This window comes from Bufo bufo, chromosome 3 (assembly GCF_905171765.1).
Source record: "Bufo bufo chromosome 3, aBufBuf1.1, whole genome shotgun sequence".
In the NCBI taxonomy this organism is placed as follows: domain Eukaryota; kingdom Metazoa; phylum Chordata; class Amphibia; order Anura; family Bufonidae; genus Bufo; species Bufo bufo.
The window spans coordinates 19,304,842-19,332,770 of NC_053391.1; the positions used below are offsets into that span (position 1 = coordinate 19,304,842).

Sequence of the window (27,929 nt, forward strand, 5' to 3'; positions counted from 1 at the left end):
ACCAGCACCTCTCTAATAGACAGAGAGACATGATTGTCATGTTTTTAATTTATTTAATAAGTAAAAAATAGTTTAGCTACATAGCACATGGACCGAAGTGTAAAGTTCATAAAGAAATAATATTAAAGTGCAATAAAATCTTTATGTGAACACATTGGTATAGACTGGTCTGCAGGATTAATAATCAACCAAAGTGCGAAAAAGGTAAAATGCAAAAATAAATAGAGGAACATAAGTCTTTGTATATGACATCCAAGGAGAGAAAATCTCCATACAAGACCATTCAAACATAAGTGTGTAATAACCCGGTGTAGCAAGGAGCTCTTATCCATGTGTATCACTAATAAAATGTGGAGCCTTGTCAGGGGATGTCAGCAGTGATAAGTATGGGGAAGCAGGTTACATATATTTATGTATTGGTAGCATACATTTTTTTATTTGCAAAGAAAATAAGGACCTTTTATCTTATAAATATGTTCTTCTTTCTCCAGGTAAGGAAGGGATATGAGGCTACTGGATTTATCTTTTCTCTTCCTCTTAAAAAGTAGAAGATAATCAAGTACAACTTGTCAGTAATAGTACTGAACATAGACTGGGTGAAATGTCGACAAGATCTGAATATAGCAAACTTTTTGAAAAGAGAACTAAGAAAATTCATCAAGGTGAAAGGTTGCTTAAATGTCCAGAATGTGAGAAATCATTTATTAGAAAAGATGATCTTGTTGAACATCTAAGAATTCACACAGGAGAGAAGCCATTTACATGTACAGAATGTTATAATTGTTTTAGTAAGAAGTCACATCTTGTTCGACATCAGAAAATTCACACTGGAGAGAAGCCATTTTCATGTCCTGAATGTGAGAAGTGTTTTAGTAAAAAATCAAGTCTTGTTAAACATCTGAAAATTCACACAGGAGAAAAGCCATATTCTTGTACTGAATGTATGAAATGTTTTAGTCAGAAATCAAATCTTGTTCAACATCATAAATCTCACACAGAAGAGAAGCCATATTCATGTACTGAATGTGAGAAGTGTTTTCGTTGGAAATCAAGTCTTGTTCAACACCTGAGAATTCACAGAGGAGAGAAGCCATTTTCTTGTCCTGAATGTGAGAAGTGCTTTAGTAAAAAATCACATCTTGATACACATCAGAGAATTCACACAGGAGAGAAGCCATATTCTTGTACTGAATGTATGAAATGTTTTAGTCAGAAATCAGCTCTTGTTCAACATCATAAAACTCACACAGAAGAGAAGCCATATTCATGTACTGAATGTGAGAAGTGTTTTCGTTGGAAATCAAGTCTTGTTCAACATCTGAGAATTCACAGAGGAGAGAAGCCATTTTCTTGTCCTGAATGTGAGAAGTGCTTTAGTAAAAAATCACATCTTGATACACATCAGAGAATTCACACAGGAGAGAAGCCATATTCTTGTACTGAATGTATGAAATGTTTTAGTCAGAAATCAAATCTTGTTCAACATCATAAAACTCACACAGAAGAGAAGCCATATTCATGTACTGAATGTGAGAAGTGTTTTAGTCTGAAGTCAATTCTTGCTGAACATCAGAGAATCCACACAGGAGAGAAGCCATTTACATGTACAGATTGTGGGAAAGGATTAAGAAGAAAATCAAGCATTTTAAAACATTTAAAAATTCACAAGAAGAAGTAACCATGTATAGTATGAGGAAACAGTAGTATAAAATCAGGTCTTGTGGCAAATGATAAAGCTGACAAGTTAGAAGCCACTGTAATTTTTAGACTGTATGAAATGTGGAAGTTGTGGAGCTCCACTTCAGTACTTGCTACCGTATGATGTGTTCTTTTTTTTTTCTGCCAACTTGTTTTATGATAAATTTTACAATGAGTGAATACTGACCGAGTAATGTCTCTTTAAACTCAGAGAGTCTCCCCTTGGCTGTGATCTCCACAGAGAGCAATATAAAGCAACGACCGAATTTCTAAAGAGCTCTGTGGGAAACTCCATTTAACTGATTTACTTATAGTAAAACAATAGTAAGGCGTTTACAAGACAATGTAATATGAGATTATTCTCATCATTTTCATTGTAAGTTTAACTCTTTTAGTACTGGGTAATTTTCCATTTTTATATTTTTAGTTTTTTGCTTGTACTTTCTAATAGCACCATTTAATATTTCACACAAAGAGGGAAGCTGGAAAAAATATATGTTTGACTATATATGGTGAAATTAACCTGTTCTCCTTATTCTATAGGTGAGCATGGTTACAGAGTTACCAAATTTGTATACTTCCACTTCATTTTAAGACACCTGTAAAAATCTATCATATAGAGTCTGTTGACCAGCCATAAAAATAGTTAAAAGAAACAGATTCTCCAGCGCTTAATAAAATTACTTATTAGTAGAGTTGAGCGAACACCTGGATGTTCGGGTTCGAGAAGTTCGGCCGAACTTCCCGGAAATGTTCGGGTTCGGGAGCCGAACCCGACCCGAACCCTATTGAAGTCAATGGGGACCCGAACTTTTGGGCACTAAAAAGGCTGTAAAACAGCCCAGGAAAGAGCTAGAGGGCTGCAAAAGTCAGCAACATGTAGGTAAATCCCCTGCAAACAAATGTGGATAGGGAAATGAATTAAAATAAAAATAAAAAAAATAAAAATGAACCAATATCAATTGGACAGAGGTCCCATAGCAGAGAATCTGGCTTCACGTCAGCAGAGAATCAGTCTCTTTATGCCATAGCAAAGAATCTGGCTTCATGTCAGCAGAGAATCAGTCTCTTCATGCCATAGCAGAGAATCTGGCTTCATGTCAGCGCAGAATCAGTCTTCATGTCATAGCAGAGAATCAGGCTTCACGTCACCGACCACTGGAACAGGCCACTGTCACATATTTAGGCCCAGGCACCCAGGCAGAGGAGAGAGGTCCCGTAACAGAGAATCTGGCCTTATGTAAGCACAGAATCTGTCTTCATGTCATAGCAGAGAATCAGGCTTCACGTCACCCACCACTGGAACAGGCCACTGTCACATATTTAGGCCCAGGCACCCAGGCAGAGGAGAGAGGTCCCGTAACAGATAATCTGGCCTTATGTCAGCAGAGAATCAGTCTTCATGTCATAGCAGAGAATCAGGCTTCACGTCACCCACCACTGGAACAGGCCACTGTCACACATTTAGGCCCCGGCACCCAGGCAGAGGAGAGAGGTCCCGTAACAGAGAATCTGGCCTTATGTCAGCACAGAATATGTCTTCATGTCATAGCAGAGAATCAGGCTTCACGTCACCCACCACTGGAACAGGCCACTGTCACATATTTAGGCCCAGGCACCCAGGCAGAGGAGAGAGGTCCCGTAACAGAGAATCTGGCCTTATGTCAGCACAGAATCTGTCTTCATGTCATAGCAGAGAATCAGGCTTCACGTCACCCACCACTGGAACAGGCCACTGTCACATATTTAGGCCCAGGACCCAGGCAGAGGAGAGAGGTCCCGTAACAGAGAATCTGGCCTTATGTCAGCACAGAATCTGTCTTCATGTCATAGCAGAGAATCAGGCTTCACGTCACCCACCACTGGAACAGGCCACTGTCACACATTTAGGCCCCGGCACCCAGACAGAGGAGAGGTTCATTCAACTTTGGGTTGCCCCGCAATATAATGGTAAAATGAAATTAAAAATAGTATTGAATGAGGAAGTGCCCTGGAGTAGAATAATATATTGTTAAGGGGAGGTAGTTAATATCTAATCTGCACAAGGGATGGACAGGTCCTGTGGGATCCATGCCTGGTTCATTTTTATGAACGTCAGCTTGTCCACATTGGCTGTAGACAGGCGGCTGCGTTTGTCTGTAATGACGCCCCCTGCCGTGCTGAATACACGTTCAGACAAAACGCTGGCCGCCGGGCAGGCCAGCACCTCCAAGGCATAAAAGGCTAGCTCTGGCCACGTGGACAATTTGGAGACCCAGAAGTTGAATGGGGCCGAACCATCAGTCAGTACGTGGAGGGGTGTGCACAGGTACTGTTCCACCATGTTAGTTAAATGTTGCCTCCTGCTAACACGTTCCGTATCAGGTGGTGGTGCAGTTAGCTGTGGCATGGTGACAAAACTTTTCCACATCTCTGCCATGCTAACCCTGCCCTCAGAGGAGCTGGCCGTGACACAGCTGCGTTGGCGACCTCTTGCTCCTCCTCTGCCTTCGCCTTGGGCTTCCACTGGTTCCCCTGTGACATTTGGGAATGCTCTCAGTAGCGCGTCTACCAACGTGCGATTGTACTCGCGCATCTTCCTATCACGCTCCAGTGTAGGAAGTAAGGTGGGCACATTGTCTTTGTACCGGGGATCCAGCAGGGTGGCAACCCAGTAGTCCGCACACGTTAAAATGTGGGCAACTCTGCTGTCGTTGCGCAGGCACTGCAGCATGTAGTCGCTCATGTGTGCCAGGCTGCCCAGAGGTAAGGACAAGCTGTCCTCTGTGGGAGGCGTATCGTCATCGTCCTGTGTTTCCCCCCAGCCATGCACCAGTGATGGGCCTGAGCTGCTTTGGGTGCCACCCCGCTGTGAACATGCTTCATCCTCATCCTCCTCCTCCTCATCCTCGTCCTCCTCGTCCTCCAGTAGTGGGCCCTGTCTGGCCACATTTGTACCTGGCCTCTGGTGTTGCAAAAAACCTCCCTCTGAGTCACTTCGAAGAGACTGGCCTGAAAGTGCTAAAAATGACCCCTCTTCCTCCTCTTCCTCCTGTGCCACCTCCTCTTCCATCATCGCCCTAAGTGTTTTCTCAAGGAGACATAGAAGTGGTATTGTAACGCTGATAACGGCGTCATCGCCACTGGCCATGTTGGTGGAGTACTCAAAACAACGCAACAGGGCACACAGGTCTCGCATGGAGGCCCAGTCATTGGTGGTGAAGTGTGTCTGATCCGCAGTGCGACTGACCCGTGCGTGCTGCAGCTGAAACTCCACTATGGCCTGCTGCTGCTCGCACAGTCTGTCCAGCATAGCATATGCAAGGTGGAGTTCCACCTGGTGGGTACGTCGCATATGAGGCGGTGAGCGGGAAGGCCGAAGTTACGCTGTAGCGCAGACAGGCGAGCAGCGGCAGGGTGTGAACGCCGGAAGCGCGAACAGACGGTCCGCACTTTATGCAGCAGCTCTGACATGTCGGGGTAGTTGCGAATGAACTTTTGCACCACCAAATTCAGCACATGCGCCGAGTTTCAGAATGGCCTGCTGACGTTTACCCCGGGCTGTGCTGAAGTTGGTGGTGAAGGTGTGTGGCTGACTGGATGAGCAGGTGGAAGAAGAGGAGGAGGAAGCTGAGTAGGAGGAGGAGGAGACAGAAGGCAAAGAATGTTGCCCTGCGATCCTTGGCGGCGGAAGGACGTGCGCCAAACAGCTCTCCGCCTGGGGCCCAGCCGCCACTACATTTACCCAGTGTGCAGTTAGGGAGATATAGCGTCCCTGGCCGTGTTTATTGGTCCACGTATCTGTGGTTAGGTGGACCTTGCCACAGATGGCGTTGCGCAGTGCACTCTTTATTTTATCGGACACTTGTTTGTGCAGGGAAGGCACGGCTCTCTTGGAGAAGTAGTGGCGGCTGGGAACAACATACTGTGGGACAGCAAGTGACATGAGCTGTTTGAAGCTGTGTGTGTCCACCAGCCTACATGACAGCATTTCATAGGCCAGTAGTTTAGAAATGCTGGCATTCAGGGCCAGGGATCGAGGGTGGCTAGGTGGGAATTTACGCTTTCTCTCAAATGTTTGTCAGATGAAGAGCTGAACGCTGCCGTGTGACATGGTTGAGATGCTTGGTGACGCAGGAGGTGGTGTTGGTGTTACATCCCATGTTTACTGGGCGGCAGGTGCCAACGTTCCTCCAGAGGCAGAGGAAGAGGCCGAGGCGGCGGCAGCAGCAGCAGAAGAGGCCGAGGCGGCAGCAGCAGAAGAGTTAGCAGGGGGAGCCTGAGTGACTTCCTTATTTTTAAGGTGTTTACTCCACTGCAGTTCATGGTTTGCATGCAGGTGCCTGGTCATGCAGGTTGTGCTAAGGTTCAGAACGTTAATGCCTCGCTTCAGGCTCTGATGGCACAGCGTGCAAACCACTCGGGTCTTGTCGTCAGCACATTGTTTGAAGAAGTGCCATGCCAGGGAACTCCTTGAAGCTGCCTTTGGGGTGCTCGGTCCCAGATGGCGGCGGTCAGTAGCAGGCGGAGTCTCTTGGCGGCGGGTGTTCTGATTTTGCCCACTGCTCCCTCTTTTGCAACGCTGTTGGCTCGGTCTCACCACTGACTCTTCCTCCGAACTGTGAAAGTCAGTGGCACGACCTTCATTCCATGTGGGGACCTGCATCGTCTTCCACCCAGTCTTGATCCCTGACCTCCTGTTCAGTCTGCACACTGCAGAAAGACGCAGCAGTTGGCACCTGTGTTTCGTCATCATCAGAGACGTGCTGAGGTGGTATTCCCATGTCCTCATCATCAGGAAAAATAAGTGGTTGTGTGTTAGTGCATTCTATCTCTTCCACCCCTGGGGAAGGGCTAGGTGGATGCCCTTGGGAAACCCTGGCAGCAGAGTCTTCAAACAGCATAAGAGACTGCTGCATAACTTGAGGCTCAGACAGTTTCCCTGATATGCATGGGGGTGATGTGACAGACCGATGGGCTTGGTTTTCATGCGCCATCTGTGCGCTTTCTGCAGAAGACTGGGTGGGAGATAATGTGAACGTGCTGGATCCACTGTCGGCCACCCAATTGACTAATGCCTGTACCTGCTCAGGCCTTACCATCCTTAGAACGGCATTGGGCCCCACAAAATATCGCTGTAAATTCTGCTGGCTACTGGGACCTGAGGTAGTTGGTTCACTAGGACGTGTGGCTGTGGCAGTACGGCCACGTCCTCTCCCAGCACCAGAGGGTTTACTAACACCACCACGACCATGTCCACGTCCGCGTCCCTTATTAGATGTTTTCCTCATTGTTCCCGTTCACCACAATTTTGAGAATGGCAAATTTGGGAATAGTTTTTTACCCAGAACAAAAAGTGTGCTTTTACGGTCACTACAATTAACTTGACCAGCTAAAACAGTACAGATTTGGTTGAATTGAAATGTGAGGCCTGTTTTTTTTTGCGCTGTGTGACAGGTATAGGTTTAATCACAGAATTAGACTTCTATCTGCACGGTGGCGTGTGTCTTAGGTTTTTCTGAATGACACTATCAGCACCTTCAATGTAAGATATCCTTTTTGGGATAGATTTCAAGTAGGCCTCATATAGCAGAAACTAGTTATTTTGAGAATGGCAAATTTGGGAATAGTTTTTCAACCCAGAACAAAAACTGTCCTTTTACGGTCACTACAAATAACTTGACCAGCTAAAACAGTACAGATTTGGTTGAATAGAAATGTGAGGCCTGTTTTTTTTGCGCTGTGTGACAGGTATAGGTTTAATCACAGAATTAGACTTCTATCTACACGGTAGCGTGTGTCTTAGATTTTTCTGAATGACACTATCAGCACCTTCAATGTAAGATATCCTTTTTGGGATAGATTTCAAGTAGGCCTTATATAGCAGAAACTAGTTATTTTGAGAATGGCAAATTTGGGAATAGTTTTTCAACCCAGAACAAAAACTGTGCTTTTACGGTCACTACAAATAACTTGACCAGCTAAAACAGTACAGATTTGGTTGAATAGAAATGTGAGGCCTGTTTTTTTTTGCGCTTGTGACAGGTATAGGTTTAATCACAGAATTAGACTTCCATCTGCACGGTAGCGTGTGTCTTAGGTTTTTCTGAATGACACTATCAGTACCTTCAATGTAAGATATCCTTTTTGGGATAGATTTTAAGTAGGCCTCATATAGCAGAAACTAGTTATTTTGAGAATGGCAAATTTGGGAATAGTTTTTCAACCCAGAACAAAAAGTGTGCTTTTACGGTCACTACAAATAACTTGACCAGCTAAAACAGTACAGATTTGGTTGAATAGAAATGTGAGGCCTGTTTTTTTTTGCGCTGTGTGACAGGTATAGGTTTAATCACAGAATTAGACTTCTATCTGCACGGTAGCGTGTGTCTTAGGTTTTTCTGAATGACACTATCAGTACCTTCAATGTAAGATATCCTTTTTGGGATAGATTTCAAGTAGGCCTCATATAGCAGAAACTAGTTATTTTGAGAATGGCAAATTTGGGAATATTTTTTCAACCCAGAACAAAAAGTGTGCTTTTACGGTCACTACAAATAACTTGACCAGCTAAAACAGTACAGATTTGGTTGAATAGAAATGTGAGGCCTGTTTTTTTTTGCGCTGTGTGACAGGTATAGGTTTAATCACAGAATTAGACTTCTATCTGCACGGTAGCGTGTGTCTTAGGTTTTTCTGAATGACACTATCAGCACCTTCAATGTAAGATATCCTTTTTGGGATAGATTTCAAGTAGGCCTCATATAGCAGAAACTAGTTATTTTGAGAATGGCAAATTTGGGAATGGTTTTTAACCCAGAACAAAAAGTGTGCTTTTACGGTCACTACAAATAACTTGACCAGCTAAAACAGTACAAATTTGGTTGAATAGAAATGCCAGGTCTATTTTTTAGGCGCTGGGTGACAGGCTCAACTTGCCCCTGATGTAGTATATGGCCAAAAAATAACCACACTATTGATGGTTAAAAGCACTTGGGTGACACAGGTTCAGCCTGCACCAGATGTAGTATATGGCCAAAAAATAACCAGACTGTTGATGGTTAAATGCACTTCGGTGACACAGGCTCAGCCTGCAGCTGATGTAGTATATGGCCAAAAAATAACCAGACTGTTGATGGTTAAATGCACTTCAGTGACACAGGCTCAGTCTGCAGCTGATGTAGGATATAGCACAAAATAACCACACTATTGATGGTTAAATACACTTGGTGATAGCTTGTGCTGGCGCACCACAAGTCACAAAATGGCCGCCGATCACCCCAGAAAAAAGTGATCTAAAAACGCTCTGGGCAGCCTCAAAAAAGTGAGCAAGTCGATATTAGCACTTCAATGATCCACAGCTGCAGATCGATCACAGAATGAAGTCTTTTGGAGGAGTTAATCTGCCTAATCTCGCCCTAACGTCGCAGCTGCAACCTCTCCCTATGCTTGAATCAGCAGAGTGACGTGCAGCGCTACGTGACCCAAGCTTATATAGAGGCTGGGTCACATGCTGCACTGGCCAATCACAGCCATGCCAATAGTAGGCAAGGCTGTGATGGCCTTTTGGGGCAAGTAGTATGACGCTTGTTGATTGGCTGCTTTGCAGCCTTTCAAAAAGCGCCAAGAAAGCGCCGAACACCGAACCCGAACCCAGACTTTTACGAAAATGTTCGGGTTCGGGTCCGTGTCACGGACACCCCAAAATTCGGTACGAACCCGAACTATACAGTTCGGGTTCGCTCATTCCTACTTATTAGTTACATTACATTCAAAAAAAATATAATGTTTTTTTCCTCAAAGGTTTTAATTTTTTTTTCTGTATTAAAACGGAAGAAAAATTATATAAGTGTGGTATATTTGTAACCGTACTGACCTGGAGAATGAAGGTAACAGGTAAATTTTACCGCATTGTGTACAGTGTAAAAAATTCTTTAAAAAAAACTCTTTAACAGAATTGTTTATTTTCCAAATTCTACACTATTTGGAAGAAAATTTCCGCTTCCAACTACATGTTGGATCCTCGTTACAAGGACAACATACTGTCCTTAATTCCCTCACTGGAGTGTGATCGTAAGATACGCGAGTATAAGCGCACATTTGTAGACGCGCTGCTGGTGGCATTCCCACCTGACAGCGGGGGCACAGTGGAAGCACAAGGCGAAGGCAGAGGACGAGGAAGAGGTCAGCAACGCAGCTGTTGCACCACCAGCACCTCAGAAGGCAGGGTTAGCATGGCCGAAATGTGGAAAAGCTTTGTCAGCACGCCACAACAACCAACACCACCAGCTTATATGGAACGTGTTAGCATGAGGCAGCATTTCACCAACATGGTGGGGCAGTATGTGTGCACACGCCTACACGTACTGAATGACGGGTCTGCCCCCTTCAACTTCTGGGTCTCCAAATTGGGCACATGGCCTGAGCTTGCCCTTTACGCCTTGAAGGTGCTGGCCTGCCCTGCAGCCAGTGTATTATCTGAACGTGTGTTTAGCATGGCAGGGGGCGTCATCACAGACAAGCGCAGCCGCCTGTCCACATCCAATGTGGACAAGCTCACGTTTATTAAAATGAACCAGGCATGGATCCCTCAGGACTTTTCCGTACCTTGTCCATAATAGACATGTATACCGGCACTAACCACCCATTGTTATACTGCAATTGCTCATGTTTGTATTTTGGATATTTCACACTCTTTTGGAGTGTACCCTAATTTTAAATTTTTTTATTAAAACCAAAAACCTGTGTTTGCTACCATTTCCGCCTCCACCGCCGCTTCCACCTACACAGCTACGTCCACCGCCTCCTAAAACTCCTACTCCATATGGAACTCCACCTCATAAATCTATTTATTTATTTTTTTGTACATGTTTTATTTTATATAATTTCAGTACTTTGTCATTAACATTTTCGGGTGAAATTCACCAATTTTTGGGTGTATAGAACCACTGCTATACCTAGTAGGCCGGTTAAAAAACAAAAAAATTGTCATTAACATTTTCGGGTGAATTCACCAATTTTTCAGTGTATAGTACCACTGCTATACCTAGTAGGCCGGTTAAAAAAATAAATAAATTGTCATTAACATTTTCGGGTGAAATTAACCACCTCCCGTCTCGCTAACGCCGAAAGCCGTGATTGCGGCGGCTCTACCAGGTCACACTAATGCCGATCGGCGTCATCTCGCATGAGCCGAGATTTCCTGTGAACGCGCGCTCACAGGAGCGCGCGTTTACAGGATCGCGCAGTTCACAAGTTCATCTGCAGCCTGCCTCGGATTCAGAGATCATCTGGCCTGTCTCGGATTCATACGCCTGGCCGACTCCAAGTACGCCAGATTCTTATGGTCGGTAAAAACGGTGATAGGGTGCCTAGCCCCCTCCAACCAATGGCGCCATTCCTCGAAAGCCAACTTGATGGCCAACAACTCCCTATCTCCCACATCATAGTTTTTCTCTGCCGGGGAGAGTTTTTTTGAGAAAAAGGCACAGGGTCGCCATTTGGCAGGAGAAGGGCCCTGGGACAAAACCGCACCCACACCCACCTCGGAAGCATCCACCTCAACAATAAAAGGTAAGGAAACATCGGGATGCACCAAGACGGGAGCAGAGGCAAAACTCTCTTTAATCTTAGAAAAAGCTGCAAGCGCCTCCTCCGACCAAGAGGAAAAATCCGCCCCCTTTTTTGTCATGTCAGTGAGGGATTTGACAACAGAGGAATAATTCAAAATGAACTTTCTGTAATAGTTCGCAAAACCCAGAAAGCGCATCAATGCCTTCTGATTCTCAGGAAGCTCCCACTCCAGCACAGCACGGACCTTCTCCGGATCCATGCGAAAACCAGAAGCAGAGAGGAGAAAACCCAGAAATTGAATCTCCGATACCATAAAAACACATTTCTCCAGCTTGGCGTACAATTTATTTTCCCGCAGAATCCGCAGAACCTGAAAAAGATGATCCTGATGGGTCTGAACATCCGGGGGAAAAATCTAAATATCATCAAGATACACCAATACAGATTTCCCCATTAAATGGTAGAAAATACTGTTAACAAAATGCTGAAAGACGGCCGGAGCATTCATCAGTAGTGTTGAGCGCGAATATTCGAAAAGCGAATTTTTTTAACGAATATCGCAATTTCGAGATTTCGCGAATATTTCGAATATAGTGCTATATATTCGTAAAAACGAATATTCGTTTTTTTTTTTTAACAAAATTACAGTACACATATAATTGATTGTTTCCCAAAGGTCCAAAAGCTCAGAACTTAGTCACATTGCCGAGAAAGTGATAAAGTTGCGAATCTTCGTAAGGCGATTATATTAGCGCATAGGCGAATATCTGCACTTGTCCCCAGAACAGAAAGGCAAAGGCCTGTGCATTCATATAGTATAGCACCATATTCGCGAATATTTCGAACTTCGAAAATTTCGACTTACGAATATTCGTATTTTTTATTTTAGTTTCCACAGTACAGATTACATTCATCTGTACTCTGTCAACTACTTTCATCACCCCCCAGTGTATCTCGATTGTTTCCCAAAGGTCCAAAAGCTCAGAACTTAGTCACATTGCCGAGAAAGTGATAAAGTTGCGAATCTTCGTAAGGCGATTATATTAGCGCATAGGCGAATATCTGCACTTGTCCCAGAACAGAGGCAAAGGGCTTTGCATTCATATAGTATAGCACCATATTCGCGAATATTTAGAACTTCGAAAATTTCGACTTACGAATATTCGTATTTTTTATTTTAGTTTCCACAGTACAGATTACATTCATCTGTACTCTGTCAACTACTTTCATCACCCCCCAGTGTATCTCGATTGTTTCCCAAAGGTCCAAAAGCTCAGAACTTAGTCACATTGCCGAGAAAGTGATAAAGTTGCGAATCTTCGTAAGGCGATTATATTAGCGCATAGGCGAATATCTGCACTTGTCCCAGAACAGAGGCAAAGGGCTTTGCATTCATATAGTATAGCACCATATTCGCGAATATTTAGAACTTCGAAAATTTCGACTTACGAATATTCGTATTTTTTATTTTAGTTTCCACAGTACAGATTACATTCATCTGTACTCTGTCAACTACTTTCATCACCCCCCAGTGTATCTCGATTGTTTCCCAAAGGTCCAAAAGCTCAGAACTTAGTCACATTGCCGAGAAAGTGATAAAGTTGCGAATCTTCGTAAGGCGATTATATTAGCGCATAGGCGAATATCTGCACTTGTCCCAGAACAGAGGCAAAGGGCTTTGCATTCATATAGTATAGCACCATATTCGCGAATATTTAGAACTTCGAAATTTTCGACTTACGAATATTCGTATTTTTTATTTTAGTTTCCACAGTACAGATTACATTCATCTGTACTCTGTCAACTACTTTCATCACCCCCCACTGTATCTCGATTGTTTCCCAAAGGTCCAAAAGCTCAGATCTTAGTCACATTGCCGAGAAAGTGATTGAGGCGCGAATATTCGTAATGCGTAATTTTATTAGCGCACATGCGAATATCGGCTCTTCGTGAGGACATTAATCCCTCCCTCATTTTAGATTGTGGGCCAATGAGAAGGAGTCCAACAGGTTAGCAACATCCCTAGCAACCAATCATAAAGTTGCCCACCCCATTACTATATAAGATTTTGTCACGGCATCCATTTTGTGCAGTTTCATGTGGTGGTGATTGAGAGAGGAGCTTGGAACTGTGCAGTGCTTTGCTTTTTTAAAAGCAAATTACAAATCGAATTGTTTAATCTGATAGTGTTAGATAGGGTAGGTTAGTGTAGCTGATAGGTTAAAGATTAGGGTATAGAGTTAGGAGAAAAATAATAATTTATTTAGGTTAGTGAATAGATTAGTGTAGCTGATAGTTTCTAGTGCAGGCTGCAGTGTAGGGCCTAGTTAGGAGAAATATAATAATTTAGGTTAGTGAATAGTTAGCTGATAGTTTCTAGTGCAGAGTGCAGTGTAGGGCCTAGTTAGGAGAAATATAATAATTTAGGTTAGTGAATAGTTAGCTGATAGTTTCTAGTGCAGGGTGCAGTGTAGGGCCTAGTTAGGAGAAATATAATAATTTAGGTTAGTGAATATATTAGTTAGGTGATAGTTTCTAGTGAAGGGTGTAGGTTAGTTATAGTGTAGGCTTTAGTTTTCCTTTATTACTGTTTAGTTTGTGTCGTGTCAGTGTCTACGTCCTTTAGTGTAGTTTATTAGTTTTCCTTTATTACTGTTTAGTTTGTGTCGTGTCAGTGTCTACGTCCTTTAGTGTAGTTTATTAGTTTTCCTTTATTACTGTTTAGTTTGTGTCGTGTCAGTGTCTACGTCCTTTGTTAGTTAAAAAAAAAAAAAGACCAAAAAAAATTTATTCGTTTTAGTGTTTTTCTTTTACTTGTTATTCGGTGTATTGTCCGCGTTGTTTTCTTTATTGTACGACAGTCCCCATCCCAATAAACTTATTCCCAAAATCAAATTATATTATTTAATTTTTCTATAAATTAAAAAAATAAAAATAATGAGGTCTTCACGAACAAGCAGCAGGGGTAGGAGAGTAGTTGGTCCCAGTGCTGGACAGCTGCCAGCACGGGGCCGCTCCTCTACCCACCGAGGTGCGGACGCAGGTGTCAGGGGCGTCCGCCTTATTCGTGAATATTTTGGGACTGGCAGCAGGAGAATTACCTCACAGGATGCCGAGGAAGTTATGTCTCTCGTGGCACAAGGCAGTGCCACAGAGTCCTCTGCCCCGGCTCCGAGCAGCAGCTGCACTTCGTCTCCTGCAGGACCAACCCCCAGCCCCCAAGAATCGTCTCTGCTCCTGTTTGACAGCGACAGTGAAAGGGACATCTTGGGGGAGGTAATGCAGGAGGCTGATTTGCAGTTCAGTCCTGAGGGTCAGGACCTTATGGAAGGGATGGAGGAGGAGATGGAGGGGGTACCACCTGTATGTACCCCAGTGACATCCCTTCCAACAGGTGCGGGCGGTTTCAGCCAGCAAAACCCCACACCTAATCAGACCCAGGTGTCAGCGAGGGGACAGAGGAGCCAGATCAGGGGCCCCACGTCTGCTGTTCGCCTCAGTCCACCACTGGTTGGCCCGGTGTCTGACATATCGGGGGACGAAGAGGAGGGTGATCGAGAATGGGTGCCACCTCCCTTGTCAGGCATCAGCAGCAATGATGAGGAGGAAGGTAGGCACCAGAGGCAAATGGTGCGACAGGTTGCCAGTGAGCCCAGAGTCAGGGGCTCCACTGGTAATGGCAGTAGGAGGAGGCAGCAGCAGCCACCTCCACCTGTCCGCACCGAGCCCGAGCAGGCGCAAGTCAGCACCGCCCCATCTGACAGGAGGGTGGTGCGTAAGTCGCCTGTTTGGGCTTATTTCACCCTGGCACCAGATGATGCCACAATTGGCATTTGTAATCTGTGCCATGCCAGGGTGAGGAGAGGGAGGTCTGCAGCTCGGCTGGGTACCACTGCCCTAACCCAGCACCTGAGAGTCAACCACTGGCGGGAGTGGGAACAGATGCGGGGTGGTCACAGCAGTGGCGCCACCAGCAGTGCGCAGGGGACAGCAGCTCCTGCCACTGTTCTGCAGCCACCCCAACCACTTCCAACAAGGCGTTCCCACTCCCCCGCTCCCTCTCCTAGAGGTACTGGCATCCAGACCTCTGCCTCCACCGCACCCTCCTCTATGCCCTCCACTGCCGTCCAGCGCCAGCCCACGGTTGCTGACCTTTTTGAACGCACCGCGCCCTATGCCCCCGGGGACCGACGCGTGCGTTCACTCAATGGGCTCCTGGCAAGGGTTATCGCCCAACATCTGCTGCCCTTCAATCTTGTGGACAGCAATCCATTCCGGCAGATGTTGGAGCAGGCACAACCCAGATGGCGTGTCCCCAGCCGCCATTTCTTTGCCAGGACTGGCGTCCCTGCCCTACACCAGCACATTGTGCAGAATGTATCCCTGTCGCTGGATCATGCTGTCAGTGACAGGGTGCATCTGACAATGGATGCTTGGACCAGCAGGCATGGGCAGGGACGCTATATCAGTTTTACTGCCCATTGGGTTTCCCTCCGAGGCGCCGGGGAGGGAACGGCGGCATCAGACTTTGTGGTGCCGCCCCGGGGTGTCCAGGGGAGAACTGCTGCTCTCCCCTCACAAGCCACTGTCTCCACTGCTGCTGAGCCCCCCAGCAAGCGTCCCCGAAGCTACGCAAGTGTGGTGCACGTCCGCTGCCAGGCCGTGCTCCAGCTTGTGAGCTTAGGGGAACGGAGACACACTGGACCTGATGTTCTGGCCGCACTACAGGCTCAGGTCCAGAAGTGGCTGACACCCCGAAGGCTCCAGGCAGGTATGGTTGTCTGTGACAACGGCAGCAACCTCCTCGCCGCCCTCCATGCTGGCAGTCTTACCCACGTACCCTGCATGGCACATGTCCTCAACCTAGTTGTGCAGAAGTTCCTCAGAACATACGAAGGGTTGAGTGACATTGTGCTAAGGGTACGGAGGATTGCCAGCCACTTTAGACGCTCCCCAACTGCTGCCGCGTCCCTGTCCAGACTGCAGCGGGACAACAGCCTGCCACCTCACAGGCTGATTGTCGACAGCGTGACGCGGTGGAACTCCACCCTCCACATGCTGGAGAGGTTGTGGGAGCAGCGAAGGGCGGTGAGGGAATACCTGCTGGACCAAGGCACTCCAGGGCCAACCAACCCACTCCCCTACATCACCAATGCGGAGTGGGGGCAGATACAGCAGGTCTGCCACGTGTTGGCCCCATTTGAGCAGGCGACCAAGATGGTCAGCGGGGAGCATGTCGGCCTCAATGACGTGCTCCCCATAGTGTTCCTGCTGGACAGGACACTAGATCGCCTGCTCGAGGCTGGGGAGAGTGCCTTGGTGGAGCAAGAGGAGGCAATGCTTCACCAGGACGAGGAGGAGGAGGAGGACAATGATGATGTGGAAGTCCAGGAGTCTGGGCCTGGTCAGGAGGGAGAGACGGTGTTGGGGGCACCGTTAGTCCGGGGGTGGGGCAGCTCCGACCGGGAGCATCAGCAACAGCAGCAGGAGGACCAAGAGGTCATGGTCCTGGGCATCCATGAAGAGTCACAGCGGGCTGTCCTCTTCCCTATGGCTGCCCACATGCTGCGATGCCTCCGGAGGGACCCCCGGATCAAGAGAATCAAGGAGAGGGAAGATTATTGGTTGGCCACCCTTTTAGACCCTCGCTGCAAGGGGAAACTGGAGCAGTTCATTCCAGCCTGCCGTAGACAGGCCCGGATGGATCAACTGCGGGCCTGTCTGATCAAGCGGCTGGAGCAGGCCAACCCTCGGCCTCACGCTCCAGTTCTCCCCGCCCATCTCACCCAGCAGGTGGCTGGCCCCAGCAGCACCAGCCGAGCAGGTGACCTTATGGGTGAGATGCGGTCGTTCTACCAGTCTGCGCGACCCAGTAGCAGCAGCAGCAGCAGCAGTCACCACCAGCGGCTGGCCCGCATGGTGGCAGACTACATGGGGTCCGTTGGTGCTTCCGACAGCATGAGCACCGACGACCCCATGGAGTACTGGGTTGCCAGGCTGGACACCTGCCGCGAGCTCGCTCAGTATGCGCTGGAGTTACTATCTTGCCCCCCCTCCAGCGTACTGTCTGAGCGGACATTTAGCGCGGCAGGTGGGGTGGTCACGGACAAGCGGACCCGTCTGTCCACAGAGTCAGTGGACAGACTTACATTCATTAAAATGAACGAGTCCTGGATCGGCAGTGACTTCTTGTCCCCCGCTGTCGGTTCAGGCCGTTGAAGGGTCCCTTGTCCATCCCTCTCCTTGTCTCTCCCTCCAAAACTTTGTTTTTTTTAAATGATATATTGATATATTATTAGATTAATTAATTTTCATTATGTAATTTGACTTAAATTGATTGTTACCAATCCAAAAACTAAATTAAATAGACACGCCGCATGCATCGGTAGTCAACAATTTATTCTTTAAAGCATATTGAGTCAGTATCAGAACACTGCGGCTACACAGCCAGCCTAACCGTGTGATGATTCCTACACGCCAGATGTCTTATTTCATTTATGGGCTTACCATGGCCTGTTGATTTCCCATTAAGCAGTACACATTGCTGCTGCCAACTTTGAACCTGCTGCTGACTGACATGTCATATTTCATTTATGGGCTTACCACATGGCCTGTTGATTTCACATTCCGCAGTACACATTGCTGCTGCCAACTTTGAACCTGCTGCTGACTGACATGTCATATTTCATTTATGGGCTTACCATGGCCTGTTGATTTCCCATTCCGCAGTACACATTGCTGCTGCCAACTTTGAACGTGATGCTGTCTAAAATGTCTTATTTCATTTATGGGCTTACCATGGCCTGTTGATTCCACATTCCGCAGTACACATTGCTGCTGCCAACTTTGAACCTGCTGCTGACTGACATGTCATATTTCATTTATGGGCTTACCACATGGCCTGTTGATTTCCTATTCCGCAGTACACATTGCTGCTGACAACTTTGAACCTGCTGCTGACTGACATGTCATATTTCATTTATGGGCTTACCATGGCCTGTTCATTTCCCATTCCGCAGTACACATTGCTGCTGCCAACTTTGAACGTGATGCTGACTGACATGTCATATTTCATTTATGGGCTTACCACATGGCCTGTTGATTTCACATTCCGCAGTACACATTGCTGCTGCCAACTTTGAACCTGCTGCTGACTGACATGTCATATTTCATTTATGGGCTTACCATGGCCTGTTCATTTCCCATTCCGCAGTACACATTGCTGCTGCCAACTTTGAACGTGATGCTGTCTAAAATGTCTTATTTCATTTATGGGCTTACCATGGCCTGTTGATTTCCCATTAAGCAGTACACATTGCTGCTGCCAACTTTGAACCTGCTGCTGACTGACATGTCATATTTCATTTATGGGCTTACCATGGCCTGTTGATTTCCTATTCCGCAGTACACATTGCTGCTGACAACTTTGAACGTGATGCTGTCTAAAATGTCTTATTTCATTTATGGTCTTACCATGGCCTGTTGATTTCCCATTAAGCAGTACACATTGCTGCTGCCAACTTTGAACCTGCTGCTGACTGACATGTCATATTTCATTTATGGGCTTACCATGGCCTGTTCATTTCCCATTCCGCAGTACACATTGCTGCTGCCAACTTTGAACGTGATGCTGTCTAAAATGTCTTATTTCATTTATGGGCTTACCATGGCCTGTTGATTCCACATTCCGCAGTACACATTGCTGCTGCCAACTTTGAACCTGCTGCTGACTGACATGTCATATTTCATTTATGGGCTTACCATGGCCTGTTCATTTCCCATTCCGCAGTACACATTGCTGCTGCCAACTTTGAACGTGATGCTGTCTAAAATGTCTTATTTCATTTATGGGCTTACCATGGCCTGTTGATTTCCCATTAAGCAGTACACATTGCTGCTGCCAACTTTGAACCTGCTGCTGACTGACATGTCATATTTCATTTATGGGCTTACCATGGCCTGTTGATTTCCTATTCCGCAGTACACATTGCTGCTGCCAACTTTGAACGTGATGCTGTCTAAAATGTCTTATTTCATTTATGGGCTTACCATGGCCTGTTGATTCCACATTCCGCAGTACACATTGCTGCTGCCAACTTTGAACCTGCTGCTGACTGACATGTCATATTTCATTTATGGGCTTACCATTGCCTGTTCATTTCCCATTCCGCAGTACACATTGCTGCTGCCAACTTTGAACGTGATGCTGTCTAAAATGTCTTATTTCATTTATGGGCTTACCATGGCCTGTTGATTTCCCATTAAGCAGTACACATTGCTGCTGCCAACTTTGAACCTGCTGCTGACTGACATGTCATATTTCATTTATGGGCTTACCATGGCCTGTTGATTTCCTATTCCGCAGTACACATTGCTGCTGACAACTTTGAACGTGATGCTGTGTAAAATGTCTTATTTCATTTATGGTCTTACCATGGCCTGTTGATTTCCCATTAAGCAGTACACATTGCTGCTGCCAACTTTGAACCTGCTGCTGACTGACATGTCATATTTCATTTATGGGCTTACCATGGCCTGTTCATTTCCCATTCCGCAGTACACATTGCTGCTGCCAACTTTGAACGTGATGCTGTCTAAAATGTCTTATTTCATTTATGGGCTTACCATGGCCTGTTGATTCCCCATTCCGCAGTACACATTGCTGCTGCCAACTTTGAACCTGCTGCTGACTGACATGTCATATTTCATTTATGGGCTTACCATGGCCTGTTCATTTCCCATTCCGCAGTACACATTGCTGCTGCCAACTTTGAACGTGATGCTGTCTAAAATGTCTTATTTCATTTATGGGCTTACCATGGCCTGTTGATTCCACATTCCGCAGTACACATTGCTGCTGCCAACTTTGAACCTGCTGCTGACTGACATGTCATATTTCATTTATGGGCTTACCATGGCCTGTTCATTTCCCATTCCGCAGTACACATTGCTGCTGCCAACTTTGAACGTGATGCTGTCTAAAATGTCTTATTTCATTTATGGGCTTACCATGGCCTGTTGATTTCACATTCCGCAGTACACATTGCTGCTGCCAACTTTGAACCTGCTGCTGACTGACATGTCATATTTCATTTATGGGCTTACCATGGCCTGTTCATTTCCCATTCCGCAGTACACATTGCTGCTGCCAACTTTGAACGTGATGCTGACTGACATGTCATATTTCATTTATGGGCTTACCACATGGCCTGTTGATTTCACATTCCGCAGTACACATTGCTGCTGCCAACTTTGAACCTGCTGCTGACTGACATGTCATATTTCATTTATGGGCTTACCATGGCCTGTTCATTTCCCATTCCGCAGTACACATTGCTGCTGCCAACTTTGAACGTGATGCTGACTGACATGTCATATTTCATTTATGGTCTTACCATGGCCTGTTGATTTCCCATTAAGCAGTACACATTGCTGCTGCCAACTTTGAACCTGCTGCTGACTGACATGTCATATTTCATTTATGGGCTTACCATGGCCTGTTCATTTCCCATTCCGCAGTACACATTGCTGCTGCCAACTTTGAACGTGATGCTGTCTAAAATGTCTTATTTCATTTATGGGCTTACCATGGCCTGTTGATTCCACATTCCGCAGTACACATTGCTGCTGCCAACTTTGAACCTGCTGCTGACTGACATGTCATATTTCATTTATGGGCTTACCATGGCCTGTTCATTTCCCATTCCGCAGTACACATTGCTGCTGCCAACTTTGAACGTGATGCTGTCTAAAATGTCTTATTTCATTTATGGGCTTACCATGGCCTGTTGATTCCACATTCCGCAGTACACATTGCTGCTGCCAACTTTGAACCTGCTGCTGACTGACATGTCATATTTCATTTATGGGCTTACCATGGCCTGTTCATTTCCCATTCCGCAGTACACATTGCTGCTGCCAACTTTGAACGTGATGCTGTCTAAAATGTCTTATTTCATTTATGGGCTTACCATGGCCTGTTGATTCCACATTCCGCAGTACACATTGCTGCTGCCAACTTGGAACCTGCTGCTGACTGACATGTCATATTTCATTTATGGGCTTACCATGGCCTGTTCATTTCCCATTCCGCAGTACACATTGCTGCTGCCAACTTTGAACGTGATGCTGACTGACATGTCATATTTCATTTATGGGCTTACCACATGGCCTGTTGATTTCACATTCCGCAGTACACATTGCTGCTGCCAACTTTGAACCTGCTGCTGACTGACATGTCATATTTCATTTATGGGCTTACCATGGCCTGTTCATTTCCCATTCCGCAGTACACATTGCTGCTGCCAACTTTGAACGTGATGCTGACTGACATGTCATATTTCATTTATGGTCTTACCATGGCCTGTTGATTTCCCATTAAGCAGTACACATTGCTGCTGCCAACTTTGAACCTGCTGCTGACTGACATGTCATATTTCATTTATGGGCTTACCATGGCCTGTTCATTTCCCATTCCGCAGTACACATTGCTGCTGCCAACTTTGAACGTGATGCTGTCTAAAATGTCTTATTTCATTTATGGGCTTACCATGGCCTGTTGATTCCACATTCCGCAGTACACATTGCTGCTGCCAACTTTGAACCTGCTGCTGACTGACATGTCATATTTCATTTATGGGCTTACCATGGCCTGTTCATTTCCCATTCCGCAGTACACATTGCTGCTGCCAACTTTGAACGTGATGCTGACTGACATGTCATATTTCATTTATGGGCTTACCACATGGCCTGTTGATTTCACATTCCGCAGTACACATTGCTGCTGCCAACTTTGAACCTGCTGCTGACTGACATGTCATATTTCATTTATGGGCTTACCATGGCCTGTTCATTTCCCATTCCGCAGTACACATTGCTGCTGCCAACTTTGAACGTGATGCTGACTGACATGTCATATTTCATTTATGGTCTTACCATGGCCTGTTGATTTCCCATTAAGCAGTACACATTGCTGCTGCCAACTTTGAACCTGCTGCTGACTGACATGTCATATTTCATTTATGGGCTTACCATGGCCTGTTGATTTCCCATTCCTCAGTACACATTGCTGCTGCCAACTTTGAACGTGATGCTGTCTGTCCTGATAAGTTATTCAGAGCTATGTTTAGGCCTTTTACTAGACATTTTCCATCTTCCATCCTGTTGATGCTGCTATTGAATTTGCTGATCAGGCTGATTTTGGTTTAGTCATTACACTACATCATTATATTTAAATGTTGATTATGCATTTCCTACTGAGTTGTGCCAAGTTATGTTTAGACCTTATGCTCAACCATTTCAAACTTCCATCTTGTTGATGCTGCATCTGTCTATCCTGAACATGTAGTTATAATTACTCTTTATTCTTCAATTTTATCATTAAATTATGATGCTGCCTATCCTGCAGGATTAGGCGAAAATAATGTAGACCTTTTACTAGCCTACTACCAATTAAGCATATTAGGTGATGTGCATCTCTGTAATGAGAAGGGGTGTGGTCTAATGACATCAACACCCTATATCAGGTGTGCATAATTATTAGGCAATATCCTTTCGTTTGGCAAAATTGGTCAAAAGAAGGACTTGACAGGCTCAGAAAAGTCAAAAATTGTGAGATATCTTGCAGAGGGATGCAGCACTCTTAAAATTGCAAAGCTTCTGAAGCGTGATCATCGAACAATCAAGCGTTTCATTCAAAATAGTCAACAGGGTTGCAAGAAGCGTGTGGAAAAACCAAGGCGAAAAATAACTGCCCATGAACTGAGAAAAGTCAAGCGTGCAGCTGCCAAGATGCCACTTGCCACCAGTTTGGCCATATTTCAGAGCTGCAACATCATTGGAGTGCCCAAAAGCACAAGGTGTGCAATACTCAGAGACATGGCCAAGGTAAGAAAGGCTGAAAGACGACCACCACTGAACAAGACACACAAGCTGCAACGTCAAGAGTGGGCCAAGAAATATCTCAAGACTGATTTTTTGAAGGTTTTATGGACTGATGAAATGAGAGTGAGTCTTGATGGGCCAGATGGATGGGCCCGTGGCTGGATTGGTAAAGGGCAGAGAGCTCCAGTCCGACTCAGACGCCAGCAAGGTGGAGGTAGAGTACTGGTTTGGGCTGGTATCATCAAAGATGAGCTTGTGGGGCCTTTTCGGGTTGAGGATGGAGTCAAGCTCAACTCCCAGTCCTACTGCCAGTTTCTGGAAGACACCTTCTTCAAGCAGTGGTACAGGAAGAAGTCTGCATCCTTCAAGAAAAACATGATTTTCATGCAGGACAATGCTCCATCACACGCGTCCAAGTACTCCACAGTGTGGCTGGCAAGAAAGGGTATAAAAGAAGAAAATCTAATGACATGGCCTCCTTGTTCCCCTGATCTGAACCCTATTGAGAACCTGTGGTCCATCATCAAATGTGAGATTTACAAGGAGGGAAAACAGTACACCTCTCTGAACAGTGCCTGGGAGGCTGTGGTTGCTGCTGCACGCAATGTTGATGGTGAACAGATCAAAACACTGACAGAATCCATGGATGGCAGGCTTTTGAGTGTCCTTTCAAAGAAAGGTGGCTATATTGGTCACTGATTTGTTTTTGTTTTGTTTTTGAATGTCAGAAATGTATATTTGTGAATGTTGAGATGTTATATTGGTTTCACTGGTAAAACTAAATAATTGAAATGGGTATATATTTGTTTTTTGGTAAGTTGCCTAATAATTATGCACAGTAATAGTCACCTGCACACACAGATATCCCCCTAAAATAGCTAAAACTAAAAACAAACTAAAAACTACTTCCAAAAATATTCAGCTTTTGATATTAATGAGTTTTTGGGTTCATTGAGAACATGGTTGTTGTTCAATAATAAAATTAATCCTCCAAAATACAACTTGCCTAATAATTCTGCACTCCCTGTACAGTCATGATACATAGTGCGTCAGGTAATTATCGGGGACATTACCACAACTTGGCATCTGAGGTACTATATATTTACGTTCTAGTATTCAAACACCCAACGCAGTGGGGTCCTCCGACACAGAATGCAAATGCCTAGATTGTAAGGAATGAAGTGAAGAGCTCCACTCTCCCCACACTTTCTGAAATTTACTTGGGCACTTTCTATGAATATATACCACTTCCTCCATACTCATTGCATGATTCATCAAGGTCTTCCATTGGCCTACCGTGGGAAGTCTTTCCGCCATCCACCTCAGCGCCACCGCCTTCCTAGCTAAGAAAAGAGCCTCCCCCAAGAATATTCTCTGATGATGTGTCCACTGTTCCTCCTCTAATATCCCCAGGATACATATTTTAGGGCTGAATTCTATCGAAACAGGCAACATTGTGGAGAGAATTTCTACAATTTTACCCCAAAAAGCTTGTAGGTATCTGCATGCCAAAAATCAAATACCAGAAATCAGCACTCTCCTCTTGACATCTATGACACCTGCTGCTGTGCATTATCCCCATTTTATACAATCTAAGAGGTGACTAATAGCTCCTATGCAATATGAACAATTGTGTCAGTTTATTATTTACCGATGGGGAGACCTTAGTAGGTACCAACATAGCCTCCTCCCAGTCTTCAGCCTCAAGATTTGGAATATTAGCCTTCAATTTCGCTTCTACCTCCAATGGTTGAAGAATCATGCGATCGCCCAGTAAATGTGTATACAGTATTGAAATAATGCCCTTAGGTCCCTGTCATCTCAGCACCCCTATCAAAGGATATTTAGAAATACTTCGATTCGTCCACCTGAATTGAGCATTCAGGGCGTGCCGTAATTGAAGGTATCTATAAAAGAAAGAATGGGGAAGCTTTTTATCAATTTTATCAGAACCTATACAATCTTCCTCAACCCAGTCAATGTAGTCAGATCTTGAATTCTGCCATGAGCTCCTATTTGGATAAGTCAGGTTTACCGAAATAACCGAGTGAGGCCATTGAGAGTTTGAACAGTCCGTTTACAGCTGATGAGATTGGGGAGGCCCTGAAATCAATGCAACCTAGTAAGGCCCCAGGCCCAGATGGCCTACCAGCCTCATATTATAAGAGATTCCTTCACCTCCTGCATTCTCCCCTTACCAATGCCTTTAATAAATTAAGCTCAGGAGTGCCTCTCCCTAAAGACATGTCTCATGCACACATTACTGTTATCCATAAGGAGGGCAAGGACCCGACTGCTTGCGCCAGTTACCGGCCTATTTCTCTACTTAATGTGGACATTAAGCTCTTCTCAAAAGTTTTAGCCACCCGCCTGACCCCATACCTGACGGACCTTATTCACCTAGATCAGGTGGCTTTCATTCCCTCAAGGGAGGCGAGAGACAACACCACAAAGGTCTTGAACCTGGTACATCTAGCCAAAATTCAACGGTCCAATCTATGTCTCCTGTCCACAGATGCCGAAAAGGCTTTTGACAGGGTAGGTTGGCCTTGGCTATTTGCAGTATTAAACCATGTGGGTGTGGAGGGTTCCTTATTGACGTGGATCCGCTCCTTATACTCCTCTCCCTCGGCAGCCGCAAAGGTTAATGGTGTCCTCTCGCCTCCCTTTGAGATCAGGAATGGTACACGCCAGGCTTGCCCTTTATCTCCTTTAATTTTTATCCTTACCCTAGAACCACTCCTGAGGACTATAAGGAATAACCCGGACATTTCTGGTCTCATGGTAAAGGAAAAGGAGTTTAAGATAGCAGCCTATGCAGACGACTTGTTGTTCATGATAACCAATCCTCAAGTTGCCCTCCCTAACCTAATTGAGGAATTCAAAGTATTCCATAACTTGTCCAATCTTAAAATTAACTTCCAGAAATCGGAAGTGCTTAATGTCTCCATTCCACCGGCTCTAGAAGCCGAACTGGCGGGTTCCTTGCCTTTCCGTTGGGCGACAGGTGCCATTAAATATTCAGGCACAATGATTCCCAGGGATTTGCGTGAGCTTTTCTCCAGGAATTTTACTCCACTCTTGAATAGGATCAGAGATGACCTCAAGAGATGGTCCAAAGGCCTATATACGTGGTTTGGCAGGTGCGCCATTTTCAAAATGAACGTCCTCCCACGCTTAATGTATCTGTTTCAGACCCTTCCTATCCACATTCCGGCCAGTTTCATCTCTGTTGTACATCGGGATCTCTTTAGATTTCTGTGGGCAGGGAAAAATTCGAGACTATCTAGATCCTTATTACATGTGCCGAAGGAAAGGGGGGACCTGGGGATCCCTGATCTAAGAAAGTATTATGCAGCCTCTGTTTCAACGTGTGGTAGATTGGTCCCGACACACTCAGTTCAAGCAATGGATCTCAATTGAGCAATTCACATTACGAACTCCTTTGGCCCTCCTTCCATGGACGGATAGGAAGGTCCCTAGTGACCTTTCCTCTCACCCTCTCATAGGTCCTACCTTAGCTCAATTACGTAAGTACCAACAGATATCTACAATCTCCCCTGCACCATCTCCAATGTTCCCTATCCTAGGACATCCGGACTTCCCAGCGGGTTGCTCAGGGGTCCGTTCGCACAGTGGAGGTTGAGTGGTAGGTGTAGGGCACCATTCTTCAGAACTTCTGGCAGATGGCTCACTTACTCTGAACTATTAGGTCTGACAGACCCCTGTCCTCTAGGTCCATGGAGATCAAGGCAGCTACATCATTTCCTTTCTTCTATTCCATCCACTCATGGATATGATAGGGCACTCACTTCTTTTGAAAAAATATGTATAGGTTCCGGCCTATATCGGCACTCTCTCTCAGAATTATACAAGGCATTGGTAACGCCGGGTTCGGACTATCTCCCACCTTACTCAGCAACATGGGCTCAGGACTTGCACAGGGATATTTCCTCCGACCAGTGGCTTAGAATTTTCCAGTTTACTCATAAATCATCCATTGCAAGTAAATATCAGGAGGACAGTTACAAATTACTATCGAGGTGGTATTATGTTCCTACCCGTCTCCGTTGGCTTCTCCTCTATGTTGGAGATGTGACGCCGGCGTCGCCTACCAAGGTTCCCTCCTGCATATTTTCTGGCAATGTGACAAAGTTAAACCCTTCTGGGAGGCTGTCCAGAAGGCCCTGGCCTCCATTTTTCCCTTTTCAATCCCTAACACACCAGAGTTTTTCTTACTCTTTCTTTCGGACTTGCCGTTGATATTACTTCAACGATCTTGTCTACGATATCTGGTTATAGCAGCTAGAGCTTGTGTCCCTGCGAGGTGGAAGTCTAGTTCGCCTCCCTCCGTGGGAATGTGGATTCAGAAGGTTAAAGAGATTCGGAGAATGGAGGAACTCACAGCATCTCTGAAAGGTGGTAACAGAGCTTTTGTTGCTATGTGGTCTCCTTGGTTCACCTTTCAGGACTCCGCGGAGTATCGGAATTTGCTGTCTTGAGAGTCTAGACCGGACACTATTGTACACTTCATTTCTCCCCCCCCCCCTGCTCCCTTAAATCCTTTCCCCCTCAATTCCTCCTTTTGAATCATTTTCTTGTGGCCCCCCTCCTCATACATGTCATTGTCTGTCGAATTTTCTTTTATTTTCATGCCATGGCTACATCTTCCATGGTCTTTTTTTTTTACTTTTGCATGGTTTTTGTTGATGAATCGAGGTGCCTTATTGTCACCATAGGCTGAATATCAAACACAGACTTATGTGTTGTAATTGTATGTGAATTGTTGGATTATG

The 27,929-nt window shown here is 45.5% G+C and overlaps 1 protein-coding gene across 1 annotated transcript; it reads left to right on the top strand.

Moving 5' to 3' along the window:
• Nucleotides 1–601: 601 nt before the first annotated feature.
• LOC120993553 (zinc finger protein 501-like) lies at nucleotides 602–27,635 on the top strand. The gene is made up of 3 exons (XM_040422032.1): nucleotides 602–1,460; nucleotides 25,868–26,140; nucleotides 27,436–27,635. The coding sequence occupies exons 1-3, from the start codon at nucleotides 602–604 to the stop codon at nucleotides 27,633–27,635; spliced, it is 1,332 nt and encodes a 443-aa protein (XP_040277966.1).
• The last annotated feature ends 294 nt before the right edge of the window (nucleotides 27,636–27,929 follow it).

Excerpts from the sequence above, each read along its gene's own strand:
- LOC120993553 (XM_040422032.1), top strand. The coding sequence starts at position 602 with ATGTCGACAAGATCTGAATATAGCAAACTTTTTGAAAAGAGAACTAAG. Across the intron at positions 1,461-25,867 it reads TGAATGTATGAAATGTTTTA|AACCACTCCTGAGGACTATA; the intron begins GTCAGAAATCAA and ends TCCTTACCCTAG. Across the intron at positions 26,141-27,435 it reads GCCTTTCCGTTGGGCGACAG|CAGCTAGAGCTTGTGTCCCT; the intron begins GTGCCATTAAAT and ends ATCTGGTTATAG.